This window comes from Toxotes jaculatrix, chromosome 9 (genome assembly GCF_017976425.1).
Source record: "Toxotes jaculatrix isolate fToxJac2 chromosome 9, fToxJac2.pri, whole genome shotgun sequence".
Lineage (NCBI taxonomy): Eukaryota > Metazoa > Chordata > Actinopteri > Toxotidae > Toxotes > Toxotes jaculatrix.
This window is the reverse complement of record NC_054402.1, coordinates 23,429,653-23,450,171: the sequence shown is the minus strand read 5'-3', so window position 1 is coordinate 23,450,171 and position 20,519 is coordinate 23,429,653. Positions and strand designations below refer to the sequence as shown.

Sequence of the window (20,519 nt, the reverse complement as noted above, 5' to 3'; positions counted from 1 at the left end):
CTCCACTGGAGGGATGAACACCATTCGTCCTAAAGATATTCCCTCACTTGATGTTACGATGATGGTTATAGAGAGCACTGTGTAACCCCTTGTTCCAAAAGCTCCCATTGATGTTCAGCTGGATTGAGATCAGTTAACTATGAAGGCCACAGCATATGATTCATATCATCTTCATACTTATCAAACTATTCAGTGACCTCTTGTGCATTATGGATGTCATCCTGCAAAAGGCCACTCCTATCAGGCTAGAAATGTCTCATGATAGGACAAAGGTGATGATTCAGAACAATTTGCAGTGACCCTTCCCCCCTGAGAGGACATATGGACCCAAACCATGTCAGCAAAATGCCCCCCACAGCATAACAGAGCCACAGGATCTCCTCTCTATAGGGCTCAAACATTCAGGCCTGTACCGTTCTCTTGGTGTACGCCACACATGGTGAAGGCTGACTCATCTGAACATATCACTGGTCCACATCTGTGTGAACCAGTGCCAATGGTTTTCGCACCACTGAACTCTCATACATGCTTTCATTTTTGTAATGAGGGGTTTAGACTCAGCTATGCTACCCACCACGTTACCAAACAGGAAGATAAATGTGACATTTTAGCTAACCTAAACCTACGCTGTGTATTAAAGGTAGCAGTCAAATTGGCTTCAGACCACCGAATTACAGCCTACAACACAGATTTGTTCAGAGATTCAGACAGGCCTGGTGTAGTGCCTGTTGATGCCTGTTTCTGTTTTGGCAGAAAACATAATGGTGACAACATGGTGAGCTGGTATCAGAAATGAGTGGAAAGTGATAAAATTACCAAGTGTTGCTATAATATTGGTTAATGTCATGAGCTGCTGGGTCATGAGATCATCAAAATGTGTGAATAGGTTATACTGCGGACAGACGGACAGACACATGGACAGACAGACAGACATGTATCCAGTCTCAGACATAATTGACAAGCAAGTAATCCAGCTGCCAGTCATACAGCCAGTCAGCCATCCATGAGGGCTGAGAGCTGTTGTGTATTTGTGTAGAGCACAGTGACTATTGGCGAGCTGTCAGTGGCTGTAACACACATCCTGACGTGCAGCAGCCCTCTAAGGCCTCCCCTGGAGTCTGTCAAGAAGAGGAAGGGGAAAGAAAGAGTGTGTGTGTGTGTGTCTGTCCATGTGCGTCTGTCTGAGTCTGCAGGTGCAGATCAATAATAATCAGCTGCAGTAGAAGTGGAAGTTCACCCAACAGTGACTCACCTCAAATACACATAAGCACAAATGTGCACATAAATACATGCATAGCAACACCCAAAAACTAATCCATACACCTCATGACCCTTCGTTGTAGCCAAAATTATAGTGACAGCCCTAAACCAAAGGCAAGACACGCACACACAAACACACACAAAACAACCTCGAACAAAAGCGCTTACTCACGCTCAAAAAGTACACTCAAAAATGCATGTGTCTAATTTCATCGATTTTCCATGCACCTCAGTGCCCTCATCTTTCTCTCCCTGCTCCACAACCACAACCCTCAACCCCCACCCAGCTTCCCATTCTCTCTTTTTTACCTCTTCGAAGTGGTCTTAATGATGTCAGAGACTTTCTGTATGTAGTCAGTAGCGAGCACCACGATCTCTTCATCTTCGGAGAAGTTGTCGTGGAAGATTCTGTCCAGCAAGCGTTTCCAGTGAAGCTGTGAGAGAAGGAATGATAGGAAGAGTCATACTGTTTACCCTCTCAGAAATCATCAATCAATCAATCAATCAATATCAATCAATCTTAATCATATACATTTGTCAGATTTGCTCTACCTGCAAATCCATACCTGCTTCACAACCCCAAAGTTTCGAACCAGAACTGACCCACTAACTAACCACAATAACACAATTACATTCAAGTCAATTATAGAGTTGACCTAGTAACATAAGATCCATGGCCACCACTGTAGCCACCACTGAGATCCCTGAGGTCTGGACCTCTAGACTCTTTTTTTTTTTTTTTTTGAATGAAAACAATTTTTGTAGCCCCGGTAAAATCATTTTAAGAGCTCCTGTGGATATCAAGTTGTGGCAGAGCTGTAAAAAGGGCAAAGTGAGCAAATCGAAAACTGTCTAGCTCTTCCTGTAAGGATGCACAGTGTGCACCATCCTGAATGCTGTAAGTGCACAGGAGCCGACCACAGAATTCAATTTTAAAGAGCCATGAACCCCAAAACACAATATGAGAGCCCTCATTACTGTCAAATCACACATTATATTATCTAATAATACTGTAACCTTATATTGTTTGGTGAACATCTTCTTAAAAGAAGATGCAGAGGATGATGATACAGACAGCAGAGAATCAGGCAGATTAAAAGTGCATTTACAAGTAGATACAAGTTTCAACTCTGTACTGAAGGAAATTGAAAAAAAAAAAAGAAAAAAATCTATCCGCAACCCCCACTGCTGCTGTTGAACCTCAATAAAAATTTGCCCTGGCTATGGGTCTTCCTGTGACCTGGTCTGTAATCAAACAGACTCAGAGCTTGCTGCTGGCAGTAGGCCTAAAGTAGGCAAAACAGGAGCACCAGGCACAATGTTCCTGGGAATAAATAATCCAAATAGTTAAAGTTGAGAATGAAGTAAAAGTGTGATCCATGTTGTCAGTAGCTTGGATACCTTCATTTAGAATTTGAATCCTCCGACATTGTGACATTTTTAATGTGTTTAATAATTTAATGACTGATAAAGGTCATTTTTTCTGTTTGATAAATAAGGAATAATATTTTGCATATTGAGTCGTTTATGTTTATGAGACCTTAAGACATAAATGATGCCTTTCAAAATGTATTCATTATCTTATATTCATAGTCTGTATACATTTGGGGGACAGTATCCATGCCAGGCAGATTCATCTCGCTGCCTGTTCTGTGCTACCTTCAGCTTTAACATTTCTGCATGTAAATGCATTTCATTGTATTTCTTAGACCTCCCCATGAATTTTATTTTTAGGTCGTCAGAGAGCTGGAAACGTTAGATTTACATGTCAAGGCTTAAAAAGTTAAACATCACTCTTTGGTTTACAATTAATTCTATAACAAGAGACTGTGTGTAGAAATTGCTTTGCTTTAAAGGTTAACAAGCCAGAAAAGCAAATGCTTTAGATCATTCACGATAAATTCCATTATTTAATCTTTTTGCCTTTCCTTCTTGGAAACCATGGTTGTATTTGTGTGGTTTTTTTGTGGTTACTTAATTTCATGCCAGCATCCTTGTAACTGTAGATTTTTTTTACTCTGAGTTCAAATTGTGAGTGACAGAGCTCCAGGGTTTTACTTGCGCTTGGACTCCAAGCAAAAGCAGATAAATAGCAGCAGTACACTGAAGCCTTTTCGCAGCATTCACTCTGCTCTGGTTGAATCTTCAGCTTCTAATCTGCTTCTCTCCAAGTTTCTCCTTTTCCTTGTCAGCGCCTCTCACACTCCTTTTATTTCCACACTTGTCTCTTTTTCTCTGTGTGTAGTTTTTTTGGCTGAGAAGCTAAAAATCTAACTCTTTATCTTCCTCTCACTACATTCCCAGTTTCCATCCCCCCTCTTTCCCTCCATTCGTCGCCCATGGAACATCTTGAGGATTCTCTGTTGGTGTTCCCGCTGCTTCAGAGGAGAGACTCCTCCCTCTTGTCTTTCCCTCCATGTGTCTCCAATGTCTTTCACTCTCTTCCCTCCCCTCCCTCCATCATTTCCAATACACCCCCCCCTGCCCCCAAGCCAACCATTGATCCCTGCAGGGTGGGCTTTTGTGAGTCACTTACGTCTCTGTGTGTATGTGCCTGCTGCTGTCCAAAATGCATGTGCACACACACACATACAAATGATGTATATGTACTTTGTGTGTGTGTATGTGTGTGGTGTGTCTGTGCATGTGTGCGCGTGTGTGTGCAGTACTCACACTGGGAGCGATGCGCTGTAGCTGCCTCAGGGTGATGCGGTTATACATGGTGCTGATGTCCTTTCTTTGGTCATCATATTCTGACACAGTGATCTGGAAAGAGAGGAGATTTTACTCAACTCTGAGCACACACGCACGCACGCACGCACACACACACACACACACACACACACACACACACACACACACGCACGCACATGAACACACACATGAACATGCTCACACGCACGCGCAATCAACTCACATTGGCCAGACGGGTCTCCAGCTGTATAATCTCCTTGGACTTCTGCGTGGCGTTGTCAGCTCCCAGCATGCTCAGCAAGCGCTCCATCAGGGCCTTGTACGCCGCCAGGATCTGAGAAGCACAGTGACATCAGTGGTAATAGACAGAAGGAGCCGCAACATCATCAGTAATGGCCAGTGACGAGGGGGACATGTGGCGAAGTGGACAGGATAACAAAAGCACAGCGGGTGACAGAGGAAAACAGGTGGATTGATGAAGAGGAGAGAGAGAGACGGTTCAGTAGGACAGATGGAGGAGGAGTAGACTAAAGGAGGGACAAGAAGAATTGAGGGAAGAATAGAAGACAGGAGAAGGGGAGGTTAGGAAGGAGAGAAAGAACCTAAAGGAAGTCAAGTATGAGGTAAAATAAGGAAACCCCTAGTATTTACACAGCTACACGTGCTGAAGCTCTGTGCTTCAGTTTGAAATTAAATAATAGACACTACATTAAAGTGCCAAGTCTCAGATTTCGATTTGAGTGGGTTTACCTCAATATAGAAAGAACGGTAGTTCATGAACAGAGGAGCTCACATGTGGCTCAGAGTTGACTGAGCCACAGTGAAGGTCTGGGAGAGAATCACCAGGGAAGATAAAATGTCTGCTGATTTGTGTGGGTCAAAGTTTGAATTTGTGTGTGTATCTGCCCAATTACTGTTGAACCCCTAAACAACGTGCAGTATGTTTTTAAGGACTATATCTACCACACAGTTCTTTCTATAATGATTTAAACCTACTCAAATTAAAACTGAGACTTGGCTCTTTAGTGTAGTATCTATTATTTTATTCTAAATTGAGTGTGCTGAAGGACAAAACCTGAAGAAAGCAAAATGTGTAGCTGTCCAATTACTTGTGGTCAGGACAGCAGGTGGACAAATTGGAGACGAAAGGAAGAGAAGGAGGACATATTTACCTTCACACTGTCCTCATCCTGTCCCAGATAGAGGCTTCTCTCAGGAAGCGTGAGCCCCTCCTGATCAATCTACACACACACAGACACACACACACACACAGAGTTAAAAGCTCATATGTTTTTTTTTCCTTAATTTTCTGGTACATAGTCACATATGTCACATATGTGTTGCTAAGCTTAGAACAGATGCATTCTCAAAGGTTGGTTAATATTTTAATCATCTGAAATAATGCCAGCATTTACAAGCTGCTAAACATATAAATTATTTATAACATTAAATGAATAAAGGCCACATTATGTTTGCTGGACTGAAGTTTTACCTTTTATTAAATCTCAGATATTGGCCAAATATTGCTCAGCTTTAATATTGTGGAAGCTTTCCTGTGCCACACAGCTGTCACAAAACCTTACAAGGAATTTCATTCACTGATTCAGAGCTGTTGTTGCACCTAATAGGATATCATCATTGTTAATGTGTGTTCAGAATGAACACAGTGTTAATTTTAGATGACTGGTGTGATCTCATATAAAGACATTTAGTTGTCTCGGTCGTATTAAGAGCTCAAGTGGTGCAAAAACATTTTTTTTGTACAGGGACTAGAGAGAGGAAGCAGGTTAGCTGGACAAATTCATGTGAATAACAATTTGTTCTGTGTTCAGTACGAACACGCCTTTAATGTCCCATGACTGTGCTGTTTTTGAAGGATTTTCCACAAATCAAATACATCCAAGGTCTCATAAACTCACATCTCGCATTCACCAATACATGCAGCTTCCAAACATCCTTATTCTCACCCTGATAGCATTCCTGGAGGAATTTTTGTCGTCCACATTGACAGTGAGGGAGAAGAAGACGGCGGTGCTATACACTCCCTGGGTCCTGTACAGCAGCTCATTGAAGTCCGGCCTTTGTGGGGCACCCTCTCTCTCCCACCCAGCGGCACCAGGAGGAGCCCCCACCAGGTCCCACCCCCCACAACTGTCTATCACCTCCGTCATGGGGTCAGAGCCCAGCTTGTCGATTTCCTGGATGTTGACGCAGGATCTATAGAACTCCTTGACCTTGCGCTCTGCCGAGTTGGGCCCATGCCTCCGTATTGGCTCCAGCAGGAGGCGCTGTAGCTTCTCCTCATTGTGCTCCCCTATAGCTGTGATGATGCCGTAGCTGAGTTTGTCCTCGGGGATGCCGTGCCGTCTCAGCCAACCGCCACAGGCGAAGGAGTAGAAGTCCTGGCAGGGCTGGATAGTTGGGTCAATATTGGCCTGAACGAAGCGAGCCGTGCGCAGCAGGGAACGTTTACGTTGGCAGTCTTGTCGGCACTGTGGGTCCTGCTGGGCATCCAAGGAAATGTACTTGAGTGCCAGCATGCTGCCCAAGATAACGCACATGCCTGATGCAAAGACCAGCGCAGAGAGGAGGCAGATCTCCCTCCGACTCCATCGAGGCAGCCCTCCGCTGCTGCTGGTATTGCTCAGATCTCTGTTTCGACCATTTGACCAGGTCCCTCCTCGTCCTCGCCCCATATGACGGTCCAGGCTGCCCCCCAGGTGAAGGGTCATGCCATTGCTGAGGATGTCACTGCTGAAGCGACCGCCATATTTTACTTCCTGAAACTCATCATAGTGGGCTGTTAGTGAGTACGTCTTCTCCATGGCAAAGGACTGTTACTAGGTAAAAAGTGGCAGACAGTTTTAGGGAGAAAGGATTGAAAAGAGGACTTATTTCTATGTTCAGAGTGCTGTCATGACTACAACTCCTGAGACAAAAGGGAGGACTTCCACTACAGGGTAAAACACTAAAGCGAAGTTAAAATCCTGTTGGGCTTCTTTAGGCAAAGTCTTTATTCTTTTAAAATCAAAAGTCGGCAAAGCGAGGGGCTCCCATTGTGCATGAGGAATCTCTTGGGTCCTGCTCTCTCTCACTCATCCTCTCTCTCTCTCTGCTCCCTTTCCATTTGTTCTCATCTCCTCTTTTTCTCCAACCAGTTACAGGTCACCTGTCGATAAAAATAGAAATGAGACAGTGGAGGGCTGTAAGTCAAGGGAAAGATAGGAAATTGAATCCACGATTACAACAGCAGAGAATGATAAAATAGCGTCTGTTTTGGCACATTTTCCCGCTTTGTTTTCGTTCTGTTGTTTGTCGGCTAAAGCCGTTGAATTGATTGGTGACAGTCATCCCTCAGGGAGAAGATGCCCCAGAGTGACTCATGGCCTTGGATAGATCAGCGGAGACACGAGAAAAGAACCGAGCATCAGCTGGACATGGAGAGGTGTGGCAATCACCATAACTTAGTCTGTGTCAGTCCAAATTGATGTAAAACTTTTTATTATTACAGAGGGACAGGGACAATTTATGTCCTCTGTCTCACCAAAATGAAGACACACCACACACACAATTACAGCAGAGGGGGTATCAGCTGATACTCTATGGAGATTTTAAAGGAATAACAAGTTATCACATTACAAGCAGGTACCAGAATATAAATCATATGCACATACATTACTGAGTGTTTTCATTTATGCTGATGTTTAGTACTTTTTCAAGTCAGCCCTATCAGACACTGGATTTGCTGCATGTACATGGGCTGGCATAATATGGCAACACCACACAAACAACCATGTGAAAAACATTTTATAGATATTTGCCTTTGCCTCTGCTGATGCATTCTACATGTAGCCTGTAGGCAATATCACAAGGCTCTAGACAGAGAGACTGATAAATTGTTTTTTTGGATGCTGTTCCAATGTGAGTTAGCAAGCCCTTCTGTTTGTGTGTGTGTGCTTGTTTGCTTGCATGTGTGTGTGTTTTCAGTGGCTAGGCACTGAACTTGCTGAGAGCTGTGAAGGCGATCTGTGAAAATTGATCCGTTATCTCCTCTTAGAATAGCAAACTTCAGCACTGATGTCTTTAACAAGCTTGCTCTGGTTTTATGGGAGTGCTCCATGTAGATAAGAGGAAAGAAAGAAGAAAAAAGTAGGAAAGAAAGACAAAATGATAGAAAGAAATAAGAAGCTCAGTTACAGGTTTACAGGCAAACAGAGATGTGCATTTGGGATCTCATCCCGTGAGAAGTGGTAGTAAAAATCTTGTGGGAATGGCAGATGGATGGTGAACAGGTATTGTTTTGGGGTGGAGGTGAATGACAGAATACAGGGAAATGGGTGCATGGGTGGTGCAGAGGTAAAATTCTTGTGTACAGCTACAGAGATCTCGGGTGCATGACATAAATTTTGTCATCTGGTCATGTCTGAGAGGGTCAGCACTGCTCAAAATGACTGATAGCATGGAAAATCCACAACTCACATCAGAAAGGCACTGTGGTGTGACCAGAAGCCTGTGTTCCTCTGCTGTCCGCCCTGCTGTCCATATCTGCATCAGAGATGTCAGGACCACAGCTGTGGTTTTGTATGTTTTAGCCCATTACTGCTAGACACTTTTCTCACCACGCCGTGGTGTTTTATTGATATTAATTCATTTGTTCTAGTATTCCAGACATCCATCGGCTTTTCCACTAAAGGTGCCCCGTCCAGTTGTCTTGTAAACAAACCAAAGGCATGCATGCAGTGTTACACACCACTGTGTTTATCCTTGAGCTCTAACCAATGTGCCGAATCCCTTTTATTCATCATAAAACATTTTCAATTTTAAACCCAGCACTGTTTACATCCATGTTTGCTAGCTACCATTCTTCTTCTGTCTACGCTAGATATCCTGGCATGTTACCTCCACCTGTTGATCAGCTGAATATTGTGAAACTATTGGCAGGACTTTGTACTATATCACCTCTGCATTCATGCATCATTGTGCAACCTCAAGAACATACGCAAGGTAAGAAAATCAGGGACTCATTTATAGAAACACAGCTACATATCACAGAAGTCAAAAACTCCATTATAAAACACACATTATAAAAATCTCTTAGCATTCTCTTGAAAGTCTCCTCTTAATTGTATAATCCATCACAGTGAACATCAAATCCGTATTCATTATTTGTCAAAATAACATTATCGTGTTGAGGTAACACAACACTACACTTGGTCTTTGTGTTATCACTGACATGCAGTTATAATGTAACAGCCAAAAATCTGTGATGCGTTACACATCTTAAACAAATTTCAAGAGTCGGCAAATTGATTTTAGTACTTCACACAAACGAATGGAAATCAGTGGTGTAGGAAAAATGGAAGAAGTATACACTGTAATCACTGGCATAGTGTGTAATCCCAGATTTTAATCTTTTAGCTGCCTAGCCATCCTGCTGTGTGCTAACTATCATAGAAACAAATAACATAGAAGATATGGAAATCAAAGTTCAACCAAATACTGTACGTAATCCTGCATTTTGCAGAATCACCCAACATATTCTGAACACAGAAGATTGGGGTGCTTACTCATTGGATGTTGGTTCTGGAGGGGATTACACGCTCCTAGAGCGGCTCACGGCCGTCACGTGAAGAGAAGCGGCTGATGACAACATGTAGCAAATGTCTGTCTACACTCTCCACACGCCAACGACAGAGTGAGCAATGATAAGAAGTATAGTGAGGGGAGTGTGCATTCCACAGAGTGGGAGAAAACACTGGGTGAAAGTCAAGGATAGTGTGTCTCTGTGCAGTGTCATTATCAATTTAACATATCATCCATCAATCCTCTGCCTTGTTACACCCATGCACACACACACACACACACTGTCAGAAATATGCTGTATCCGTGAAACCAAATCACCATTATTGCACTGTAATAATATTGAGTTATTGCTCAAAACATGCGTTCTCTCCTCACAACTTCTCTCCTTTCTCCTCTCTTTCAAATGTACATGTACTTTCTGTCATTTCAGAACTCAAGCATTATAATAAATTATGATACGCATGTGCGCAGGCACACACACACACACACACAATCACATTCTGAGTGGACACCCAGCGCATAGCTAATGGATTGGATCTTGTGGGTACCATCACATAGAAAGGCATGCATGATGAATGGCTATTTACTGAACATGACAGGGCCTAATATCTGAGAGTTATACTAATACTACTGCTCACACACACTCACACACACACACACACACCCTCCCCCTCTCTCTCACACACACAGACATACACACATAGCACATGCATGGACACTTAAATTGCACCAAAAACACACACCTTGTGATGCATAGCGCCTTGTCAGTTGTGAAGCATTTCCCATATATTTTCCCACATGAGCAACAGACAATGACTTCCACCTATCGCAGGGGTTCTCAAAGTGTGGTCCGGGGACCTGGACCAGTGCTGGAGATGGTGCCACAGAGAGTCCTAGTAATTCCAAATGAACCACAACATCTTTAAAAAGTAACTTCACTCTAAGCCCCCCGTTTTTTATTAGTAAATTACTCGTACACTCACTTTCTGACACTGTCAGTTGATCCTGGCCCCATCTTAGTGTCCTTTACACCAGAAGTTATTCTCCTTTTTCCAGAAACAATTCAATAGCTCTGTCCACTTGACCCCCAAAAATCTATGAAAAATCGATGACAGACCCCGAGACACTCTGCCACTCAATTATGAGGCAATGCCACTTTCTCAGTTCTGTCACTCTGTCTCTGCTGAATGTGCTGAAGCCTTGTTAAGCTGATGGTAAACTAGTAGTTCAGTTGGCTCTGAACTACATGTTCAAGCCAAAACAAGTTGCTAACTTGCTCTTTAAACAAACGCCACATTTTGAAGGCTGGGTGGACCTTTCTCTGGCCTCTCTAACCGCTAACAATAAATCCACAGTGAAGATCAATGGGTAATCAATAAGCGGAGGCCTCTAACAGGTCAGGTTCACATCACATCGCTGTTACAGAGTCTCTGCAGATGGATCACAGTTCTCCTAGAATTAATGTAGTAGTTCCAGTGGAAACTCAGCTGTGCAGCAACGGCTCAATAGATTACTGCTCTTTAAACATTGGCGTTTGTGGTGTGAACTGATTGATTCAGTAATGTTGTGAAAAATGAAGGTGAATATTTTACTAGTGTAGATTTGTTTCCTAAAAGCAGTTCCTGAACTAAGCATATTAAATAGTTAATTCGAATGTAAGCTGTGTGTATCAGCATGAGGTTTACTGAGTGATAGGCGTTAGTGCTTTTGGAAGTTAACACATAAACACATTAAACTTGTTCCCTTTGGGCTGAGAAAGCAGCCAGATTTGTCGGTAGTGAGAAGTAACATCACTTGGGATCAACATCGTCTAGCAACGGAATTGCAAAGGTGTCAACAATTGCCAGGGGCACATCACAAAGACTGTAAAAGATATCCATTAATACTAACTCTGTCAGTATTATTTACTGTCCAATCAATAGTAACAAAAAAACTCTTCCACCTTTTCGTCTGTAACCAAACACGTAATCCGATAAACTCTCACAGTGCATCTCCTGCAGTTTAACCACAAATGGACTCATGCACAAAGACTTCAGCAGCTGAGGTGTTTGGTGCCTCAAAACTTATGATCAAAATGAAACGATTACACGTTTTTAATGTTACCGTCACTCTCCAGAAAGCCAGAGTTACACTTCAGCCCTTAACACAAGTTCACTGAGAGCAAACTCTTCTTTTCTCCGCTGCAGTTTGTGATGATATTTGGTGGTACCCAGAAACTAGAGCTTAGAGGGAAACTCGGCTTTTATCTCCTCTCGGCGAGTTACGTCACCTGAAAGCCCTCTATAAATGGGTTTATTATCCCCTAATCAAAGTGGTCACAGAGCCTGCCCCCAAAAGCTTCACGGCACTCTGAGGGTTCAGCGTGGAAGTCAGCCCCCTCGAGCCTTATCACCAGTCGCCAGAGGCTGCAGCAGAGTGCTACGGTGCGTTTGTATGAGCGACAGATTTGGACACACAGCTCAAGGGTCCTATAGAGTACCAGGAGATACTTCTTAGACTTGTACTAGAGCAGAACCCCCTTTGTGGTGCTTAGAAACTATTTAAGTGTTCTCCGTCTGTACGAAATGTCCCACACGAGCTAAATTAACGACCTTTTGAAGAAGCACACTGGGCTCTTTATTTTTATTTCATTATTATAGCTGAAGAGTCATTCTGAAGAACAATAAGCCTGAAGAACCCTTGAAAAACTTGCTCATTCACTCACTCCTTTCTCTCTACTGCACACACACACACACCCCCCACACACACTGACTGGCAGGTATAAAGCACTCACATTCTGTAACTCTATTAACCTTAATGACTCCCAAAACCCCTTTTCTGGAATAGAGAAGTATGCCAAACTACATTTCAAATACCAGGATTTTTACCTATTTACGTGTACATTTTGGCAAGCCTGTAGGGTCTCTGTGATACTGGTATCTTTACTCAGTTACTTATCCGAAATAATTTAATAGTAGTTATTTATGTAAAGAGAGACTTGGCAAAGAGATTCCTAAAGTTTATATTTCATTCAGTTAAAGGCTGCTTTTAACGGGTTGTGTTTTACGCAAACGTTATCCGTGTTTTAAAGCTCGTCAGTCATGTTCTCCAGCTTGTGTCAGGTTCCCAATAAGCACAGCTGCACTCAGTCTGTATGATTTCAAATGGGATTCTCTAATGGAGAGAAAAGCGCGTCTCTAACGATGGACGGAGTCGTAAAACCGAAGAATGGTGGTGGTGAAGAATAATACAGATATAAGTAAAAACTTTTGGGGGATGCAAAGCTTGTGGCGCGTAAAGATGCAAAGCAGACAGTTACTGCTGCAGCTGTAACTAACCCTAACAGGAAAAGGAGCCCGAGTTGTATATATCATCTTACTTTTACACACATCTTATTATATAGTTAGTTTCCACTCATCCAGTCTTACCATTTTTCTCTTTTCAGCGTGTTGACAACTGGCCAAAAGCAGCATCTTATTCCTGACCGTCAAAACTTCACTTCTAGACCTGTCCATGTGGACGCGAGGAAAACACGAACAAATGAGGGACAAATGAGGAAGTGCGTAAAAAAACGAGTGGACACCTCTCATCAGCGTGTCGGCTGCCAAGACGTGACTCCCAAGTTAAATTGTGCAAGTTCTTTATTGTTATTCTTATTCTTATTATTCTTATTATTATTATTTGCTCTCTATAATTTAAAAAAATGATAAGGTTTGGATTTACAAGAGCTCCTAATCTGTCCAGCCACACCATACTACATGAACACACTGGCTGGTGGAGGACCAGCTTCAGTACGCTCATTTGAGGTGTGGATAGCCCCAGAGTAATGGAAACTTGTGCAAACAGAGCTTACCTGTGGTGAGTAAATCAGAATCCCCGCTGGGAATGTAAAAGTGTCTTTGCTCTGTGTGTCTAGATGCAGGAGATCCACTCCACTGAATGTCCGACCAGATTATCCGGTCCCCCTCCGGAGATCGGCACACACAGGGATCCGCACCGCTCTCTGCCGCGGCTGCAGCTCACAGCCTCCGATGTAAGGAGGAGAGAGAGTGGGGAGGGTGGAGGAGAGGAGAGGAGGGGAGAGAGCGGGCGATTAACGAGGTGTGTGTGTGTGTGTGTGTGCGCGCGCGCACACACATTCTAGTTGAACAGATGTTGATCCTTATAACCACTAACTGTACATTTTTTAAAAAATACATATTTTCTTTAATTTCATTTTCACTTGCCGTGCTTTTAATTGGTATTTGTGTGAGTGATTATGAAGCCAAATGCACTTTTTTACTCTTTCTAAAATATTTTTGAGCGTAAATGCTTCAACTTATTATAACTAGTTGAGTTACTGAGTAATTTGTATTCTGTTGTGGACGGATATTGATTGTAAATCTGGATTTTGACGCTAAATTATAATATAAACATAAGAAAAAGCCATTGCTGACTCATGCACATTCACAGTCAACCCCTTCCACATTAAAATGACATCATCTAAATATTACAGTGAAAAACTGTGTGCTGTACAGTACACCTGCAATATTAATGGTAGAGTAAGTTTCCCTCTTATTGTGTTGATTAAACAGATTTGAATTGAATTCAGACAATCCCACTAGTTCAATGGGTAAACAACTCATTCCACTGATTGATAATTATAGTGCTGCAGCGTTTTACAATACTACAACATCACAAAGTCTAGTTTAATAAATGTTGTGGTCTAAACAACTCCTAAACATTAGCTATAGATCTGGAGAACATTCATCTCCTGTAGTCTGAAAGTCACACAAACCAAACTAATCAAACCAAAAGGTCAACTAATATTATTATGCAAATCAGTTGAGTAACTAACTGGCCATTTCATTAGCTCAATTGTTCAGTGAGAGGAGGAAAGAGCTGATGAGTGCTGGCTGATTTTTGACCTTTTATTTGTTGAATTAACAATGAAAAAGAAAACTGCTCAACAGAAGGTGCCAATTTTAAAAATTGCACTCGCTTTAAACTTCAGTAAAATGGAACAAAGCAATAACTTAGGACACAAATGCTGAAGAGAAGTAGCTAAATAATATGGTCCAGGAACGGCTTATGAGGAAAAGGACCCAAATGAAGCAGAGCAGCTTCTGTTAGAGTTACTTTGCAGACATTTGTGGGAAATCAACAGTTTTACACACAACAAATCTAACAGGCTTAGGCAGGTTAACAAGTATCAGAAGGGCAGCAGGTCAGAAACACAGGCTCTGGGCAACAGGCAGATTTACAGAACAGGGACCAAAACAGGCAGGGATGGCTTGTAACATTTTCTGTGGCTTATGGGTAATGAGGGCTGAAGTCTAGAGGAAGAGCAGGGTCAGGTGAATGGCAAAGGAGGGAAACTCTTTGAGGGCAACCGGTGCTAAAATAAAATAATAAAAATAAATAAAAAGGACATGTATTGTAGAGAATTTTCGCTCAACTTTGATGGTTCTCCCAGCTTTGCAAAGCATTTTAGCATCTTTTAGCTCATTGTTTTGACTTTTTTACAGCTTGCAACTCTACTACTTTGGTTCAATCTCACTGACATCATTTAGATTTAGTCTGGTGGGACTGTATATCGTAACACACAGTACAGTAGCTGGACTACCTCTGATTCATGATAATAGGTAGTCCAGCTACTGTATTTCATACAGAGTGAGATGGGGTTGTAGCTACAGGACAGAGAGGACAGACGTAGTGAATTCAGTTTACCTGATTCAATTTACAGAATACAGTTTAGCACCTTATAAGGTTCGCACTGTTTACAGCCATCATAAATTTACAATCAAAGTGAAGTTGTTTGAACATTCACACTGATTACTTCATGATGATCTCCAACTGACCGGCTTTTCATTCACCTCCAGTGCAAATGACTTTGTGCTGAGTGTTATAGTCCTTTCTCTTATAGATGATTTCCTCATCTAATTTACCTTTAGCTCAGGGCCATTTTATTTCCCCAGCACTTCCTGAGCTCATTTTGCTAACAGGTAACAACAGTGAGGGAAACGAGGCAAACCAGGCACACTGGCCTATAATCCGGCTCAGTGAAGCAGTGGATTTGGGTTCAGCTGTCAGCCCGCACAGAAGCAGGACACTTGACAAAATTATGCCACAACACTGGCGGCCTACAGACCCAGAATTATAACGAGTGTCCCAGCAGACCGCAGAGGCGGGAGGGAGCCCTGCGCAGCCTGTGGGGACGCTGACGATGAGCAGATGAGCTGGGATCAATGTCAGAGTTTGACGAAGAGAAGGGGAGGGAGTGTATGGATGAGCGGCATTCTGGTCCCTCAGCACTTTGATTCAGCCTCATTTTTATTAGGGTGTTATTTACACACCTGCTGCCATGGGGAGAGGCAAGGGAACTCACTCTCTCCATCTCTTTCCTGCTCTCATGGACCCACACGTATGCAAACAACAACACTGCAAGCAAACACGCGCACACATCTGTGCTAACTTCCCCAAACACTTCCTCTTGACAATAATGGAAAAGTCTATATGAGCTGCAGACTACAAGTCTATTTTTGAGAGACTAAAAATATCCTTTTTGTCCTGGTTCACTTGATTCATCAAGGTCCCTGATGAAGCAGACATCTCACAAAGGAAGTTAAGCCAGAGACAGAGATGATAATTCCTAAATTATATACAGCAGCAAGTGAGCTGATTTCACAAGAACACATTAGCCGGTGCGACCAGTGGTACATACTCCACCTTCCTCGGGGATGGGTGTAATAGAATTAGGGAGGTAGCCTCTGGGTAGCTCTCAGGTTTAGCCAAACTGAAGATGGATGGTGGTTGCTTGCCTAAAAGGTGCAACAACTTAGATAAGAGGAGAAGGGAGGAGGACTGGGGGATGTTTTCTCTCCTGTCTGCTTAGCACCTGAGCCTGACCCCACCCCATGCATCCACCCCCCTCCATCTTCCATTCAGACAGACTAATGGGGAGCTGGGAGCACCATTTATATTCCTTGCCCCCCCACCGGGACCCTACCTCAGCTATCAGATAGGCTGATTCTACCCCCCGGAGGGGTTTAATAGATGTGTGTGTGTGTGTCTGTGTTTGTGTGTGTGTGTATTCTTGTACTTCTGTTCTTGCAGTAAGTTTTGTGTGAGGTCTTGGTTTATGAAATGTTTTTTGAAAGTGGTACTGGCAACATTGTTTTTTGAATGTACGACCATATTTTCTATAAATCGCTGATGCTTCATATTGAAGCCTAAATCCTCAGCATGTGATGGAACATATTGAACACAGAAAAAAAAATGTTTTTCATAAGAACATACAATATCACACAAAGAATAATGTAATTTGAGCAAGCAAAACTCTATTTTATACTCAGTAAATGTGTGTTTGCTACATCAGGTCAGAAAGTCTAGTTTAAAAAAATGTATGTGTAAAACCATGTTAGGCCAGTTAGTTGTTGTATTTATAATGCCTCTTAATGTGCTTTTAAAATGAGATGTAGCACACTCTAACAAAATAACTAATTAGATTTCAATATTAAATTTAGGGACAAAGTAAAAATTCAGTTTTTGTCTTTAGAGGAACTACATTAAGGACAATATTGCCTTAGCTGTGCAGCTGGAATCATCCAGTTAGCCAACTAATTTAGTTAACTACTGTTAATCTGGCAGGAGCTAACTCGCTACCAATCTTAGTTTCTGTTTCTTAACTTAAATCACTCTTTGTGTCTTTTGTCTACAAAATATCTATGTATTTGCAGAAACTCTTTTCTGTACTCAGTATGCTGCTATGTGCTCAGGATGGAGGCACAAATACACTGCCGCAGAACACAAGCATCACTGTGTGTGCATTTGTTTTCAGAGGAGAAAGACAAAAACTTAAAGCTGATTAAAGCCTTTGACAACAACAAACGTCTGGCAAAACAAACCAACGTTATGTTGATGCTACAGTTTTGCAAAATATAACCATATTTCCCATGAACCTAATTGCTTGAAAATCCTCTTGATGCAAGCTGGAATTCAAGGTGTGAGGCTTCTTGGTTTGTATTCTAAAGAAAAAAAATTACTAAACAAAATTCTGCCAGTCCTCTCAGCTTTGTCTGTTAATGGCAAACCTACAGATGTATCAGACTTGACAAGCTAAGCATACTCAGTTTAAGGTAGTAATTTGAATTACGTTTTGATCCATCAACTTGTATTCAAATAGGACCTGTAGACTTGGCAGCCTGCGCTGTTTTGCACGTCACCATGGTTACGCATCTGAAATCTCCATCACCCACTGTACTAGTGAGCTATGAAGATTCAGTTCTCCACAATCCCCATCGAGAAATATAACCATAACCGATGCACTCGGGCTCTAAATTTTCAAATAATGACCTGCAATGCTTCCAGACATTTTAGCAGTAAATGTACCATGAAACAGATGTACAGTACATGTGTATCAGGTCAGTTTCCTCATCCTGCCTCATTGGTCAGTTGATTGTTCAGCTGGTTTGTTGGTTTTTCCAACACTTTGGTCCACAGCTAGGTGATATTGATTTCTGAGCCCTCTGGAGAATGAAGAAGACTGCATTTATGCCCCAAAAGGTAATTTGAAAACTAACAGCTGTGTTTGTATGACATTTTCTGTAGATATTTGTGCTCTCCAGAGGATGAATCCTAATATTTTTAGTGACCTTTCCTCTGGCACTACCATGAAGCTAAAATAAACTTTCAAAGAAATGTGTGTGCCAGATTGTCATGAAATTTACTGACTGCATTTATGCTTCCCAGAGGATTAACCCCCTCAGTGTTAGGACTGTCTGTGAGTTTTCCTCCTTTAAAAAGCCAAAATGGCCAAAATAATCTATTAGGCACATTAATATGAGCTCTGTTCCCTAGGGGGATTTTAATGAGCAGTAAATAAGTCCTAAAGCACCAATGTGTCAGCATATTCATATTCAATGTCAATGAAATGTAATGTGACTGTAAATATCTGTATGTGTGGGCACCCGGACCGCCTTCAGTTCACTGAATTTAAAATGCAGTTTGAAAGAGTATATCATTTTCTGATACTGGCAGTGAATTCATTCTTGGTTGTATAATTATAGATTAAAATGAGCTTTTTGTGGTGAAAGTTTTGTGCATTTTTAAAATCCTGACTAAAATTTACTTTCTGATTTAATTAAACTGAAACTGAGTCGAGCCTCATCTAAATATCCTTGTGCACGTCCAAGTTTGTGTGTGTGGCAGTGTATCAGGCCAGACGTCTGAGATGTCTCTGTGACTGATAAAAAGTGAAATGAACCATAATGAGGATGGACAAGAACTTGGCTCTCTATCCGTCCTCCTCCTCCTTCTCAGCTTTCTTCTTCCTGTTCTCTTTTTTTGTCATGCAGATCCTTTTCTTCCTCCTCCTCTCATTGGAGACCAGGCCACAGCTTGTGTAGCTGGTGACAACGTAGGTCAATTCTATTTTCCAGGAAAATGTAGGAAACCAGATTTCTGGGGGATATCAGTGTCTTTGATTCATTTAATCAAGTAGAGGTGTCCCACACTTCATCCTGCAAAGGACATAAACTAAATCATTAACTTAGGGATTGACGGCTGTGGGTTTCCCCCCCCCCCCCCCCCCCCAGAGAGCCTTTAAAATGCTGAGCGAACTTTTGTTAAAGTAACTAAAATGAGAAAACTTGTTTGCAAAAATCCCCGTTGATCCCCTCAAGGAACTCTGGAAATCCTTGAACTGCAGTTTAAGAGCCGCTGCCATAAACAACCTGCAAAACAAAAACCTCAAATAACATCTCCCACGAGTCACAGCTGCAATGTTCAATAATTGCTTAATTAACAGTTTTTCTGAGAGACTCTTCTGAACACTTCTGAATGTTGTGGACTTCTATGCAAATGCTCACAAATACACAGCTACGCTCACAGGTGTGCATTATTTTCCTGAACACACACACACACATTCACATACGCACAAACATGCAATTAAACTTTCATAATAATGAAGCACTGATGAAAAATGCAAGAAACTGCCCTAAAAGAATGTCCCTCTGTGGGCATTTGAGTACTTTCTGTTATGCTCACAGACCGAGGCCTTCATATAAAACTAATAATAATGTCCCTTCGTTTGCCCCCTCCTCAGTCCCTCTTCTCCATCTTTTTTACTTCTTTATTCTCAAGTGTCAGAAACCCCATTACAGTAATTAAGTCAGTGGATCCTCAAAGAGCTCTCCTTCAAACGGCCGGGGAGAGAGGGAGGCATGGAGGGGGAGAGATATGGTTGGAAGGAAAGAGATGGATGGAAAGAGCTCAACAGCTTCACAGAGAGATGATGGAGAGAGGCAGAGATGAAGGGGTGGATGAGAGTGTGGAGGAGGATGAGGCAGTGCAAATACGCTTCACAACATGGGAAGGCAAACACAGGAAGCAACTTTAAGATGTACATGTAGTTGTTTTACTTCAGTAAAGCGGCAGCATATTACCTTTAAGATGTTGCTGTAATTACTATTAACAAATGAGACCATGATGATTGGCAACCTCCGCTTCTCCACTTTTACACTGAACACCACTGATTTCTCTATGGCGCTGTTCTTCTGTGGTGTTTAAAGTGATTGAGACTACCCATCATGGTCTAAATTGTTTACCCGTAATTATACAAAGGTATCATAATTAATTTGATGAGGATATTGCAGTGTTTTAAAATGCATCGCATCTTCATTTGCAGTAAAAACTGTAACGAGAAATGACAAGGAAAACAGATAAAAGGATGGAGCTTTGTGGAGGAAAGAGAGCTAAAGAGCTAAAAAATGAAAGATGATGTGGAGAAGCATGAAGGCATCCCATTTCGCTTAATGACTTTAAAGGATGAGCGACAGGTGATTTAGAGTTTCGGTCAACAAAGATTGGCTGCATCAAAATACTGACAATGTCTGAAATTTAGGATCAGAATGCTTCAGTGTGACTCCTGCTACAAGCCACACTTACAAACCAACCAATCAGAATGCAACATACAATAATGCAGATTATACTACATGTTCTTTATATGCCAGCAGATTATGGAG

At 42.0% G+C, this 20,519-nt stretch overlaps 1 protein-coding gene across 1 annotated transcript in view; it reads right to left on the bottom strand.

Moving 5' to 3' along the window:
• The window catches only part of LOC121187165 (endothelin-converting enzyme-like 1), a 40,943-nt gene extending 27,471 nt beyond the window's left edge, over window positions 1-13,472 (bottom strand). The window contains exons 1-6 of the mRNA XM_041046305.1: window positions 13,370-13,472; window positions 5,922-7,123; window positions 5,127-5,195; window positions 4,178-4,288; window positions 3,934-4,026; window positions 1,570-1,694 (exon numbers count right to left, since the gene is read on the bottom strand). Of these exons, the coding sequence (XP_040902239.1) occupies window positions 1,570-1,694; window positions 3,934-4,026; window positions 4,178-4,288; window positions 5,127-5,195; window positions 5,922-6,779 (1,256 nt within the window). The 5' untranslated portion in view covers window positions 6,780-7,123; window positions 13,370-13,472. The remainder of the gene's footprint in view (window positions 1-1,569; window positions 1,695-3,933; window positions 4,027-4,177; window positions 4,289-5,126; window positions 5,196-5,921; window positions 7,124-13,369) is intronic.
• Window positions 13,473-20,519: the final 7,047 nt, after the last annotated feature.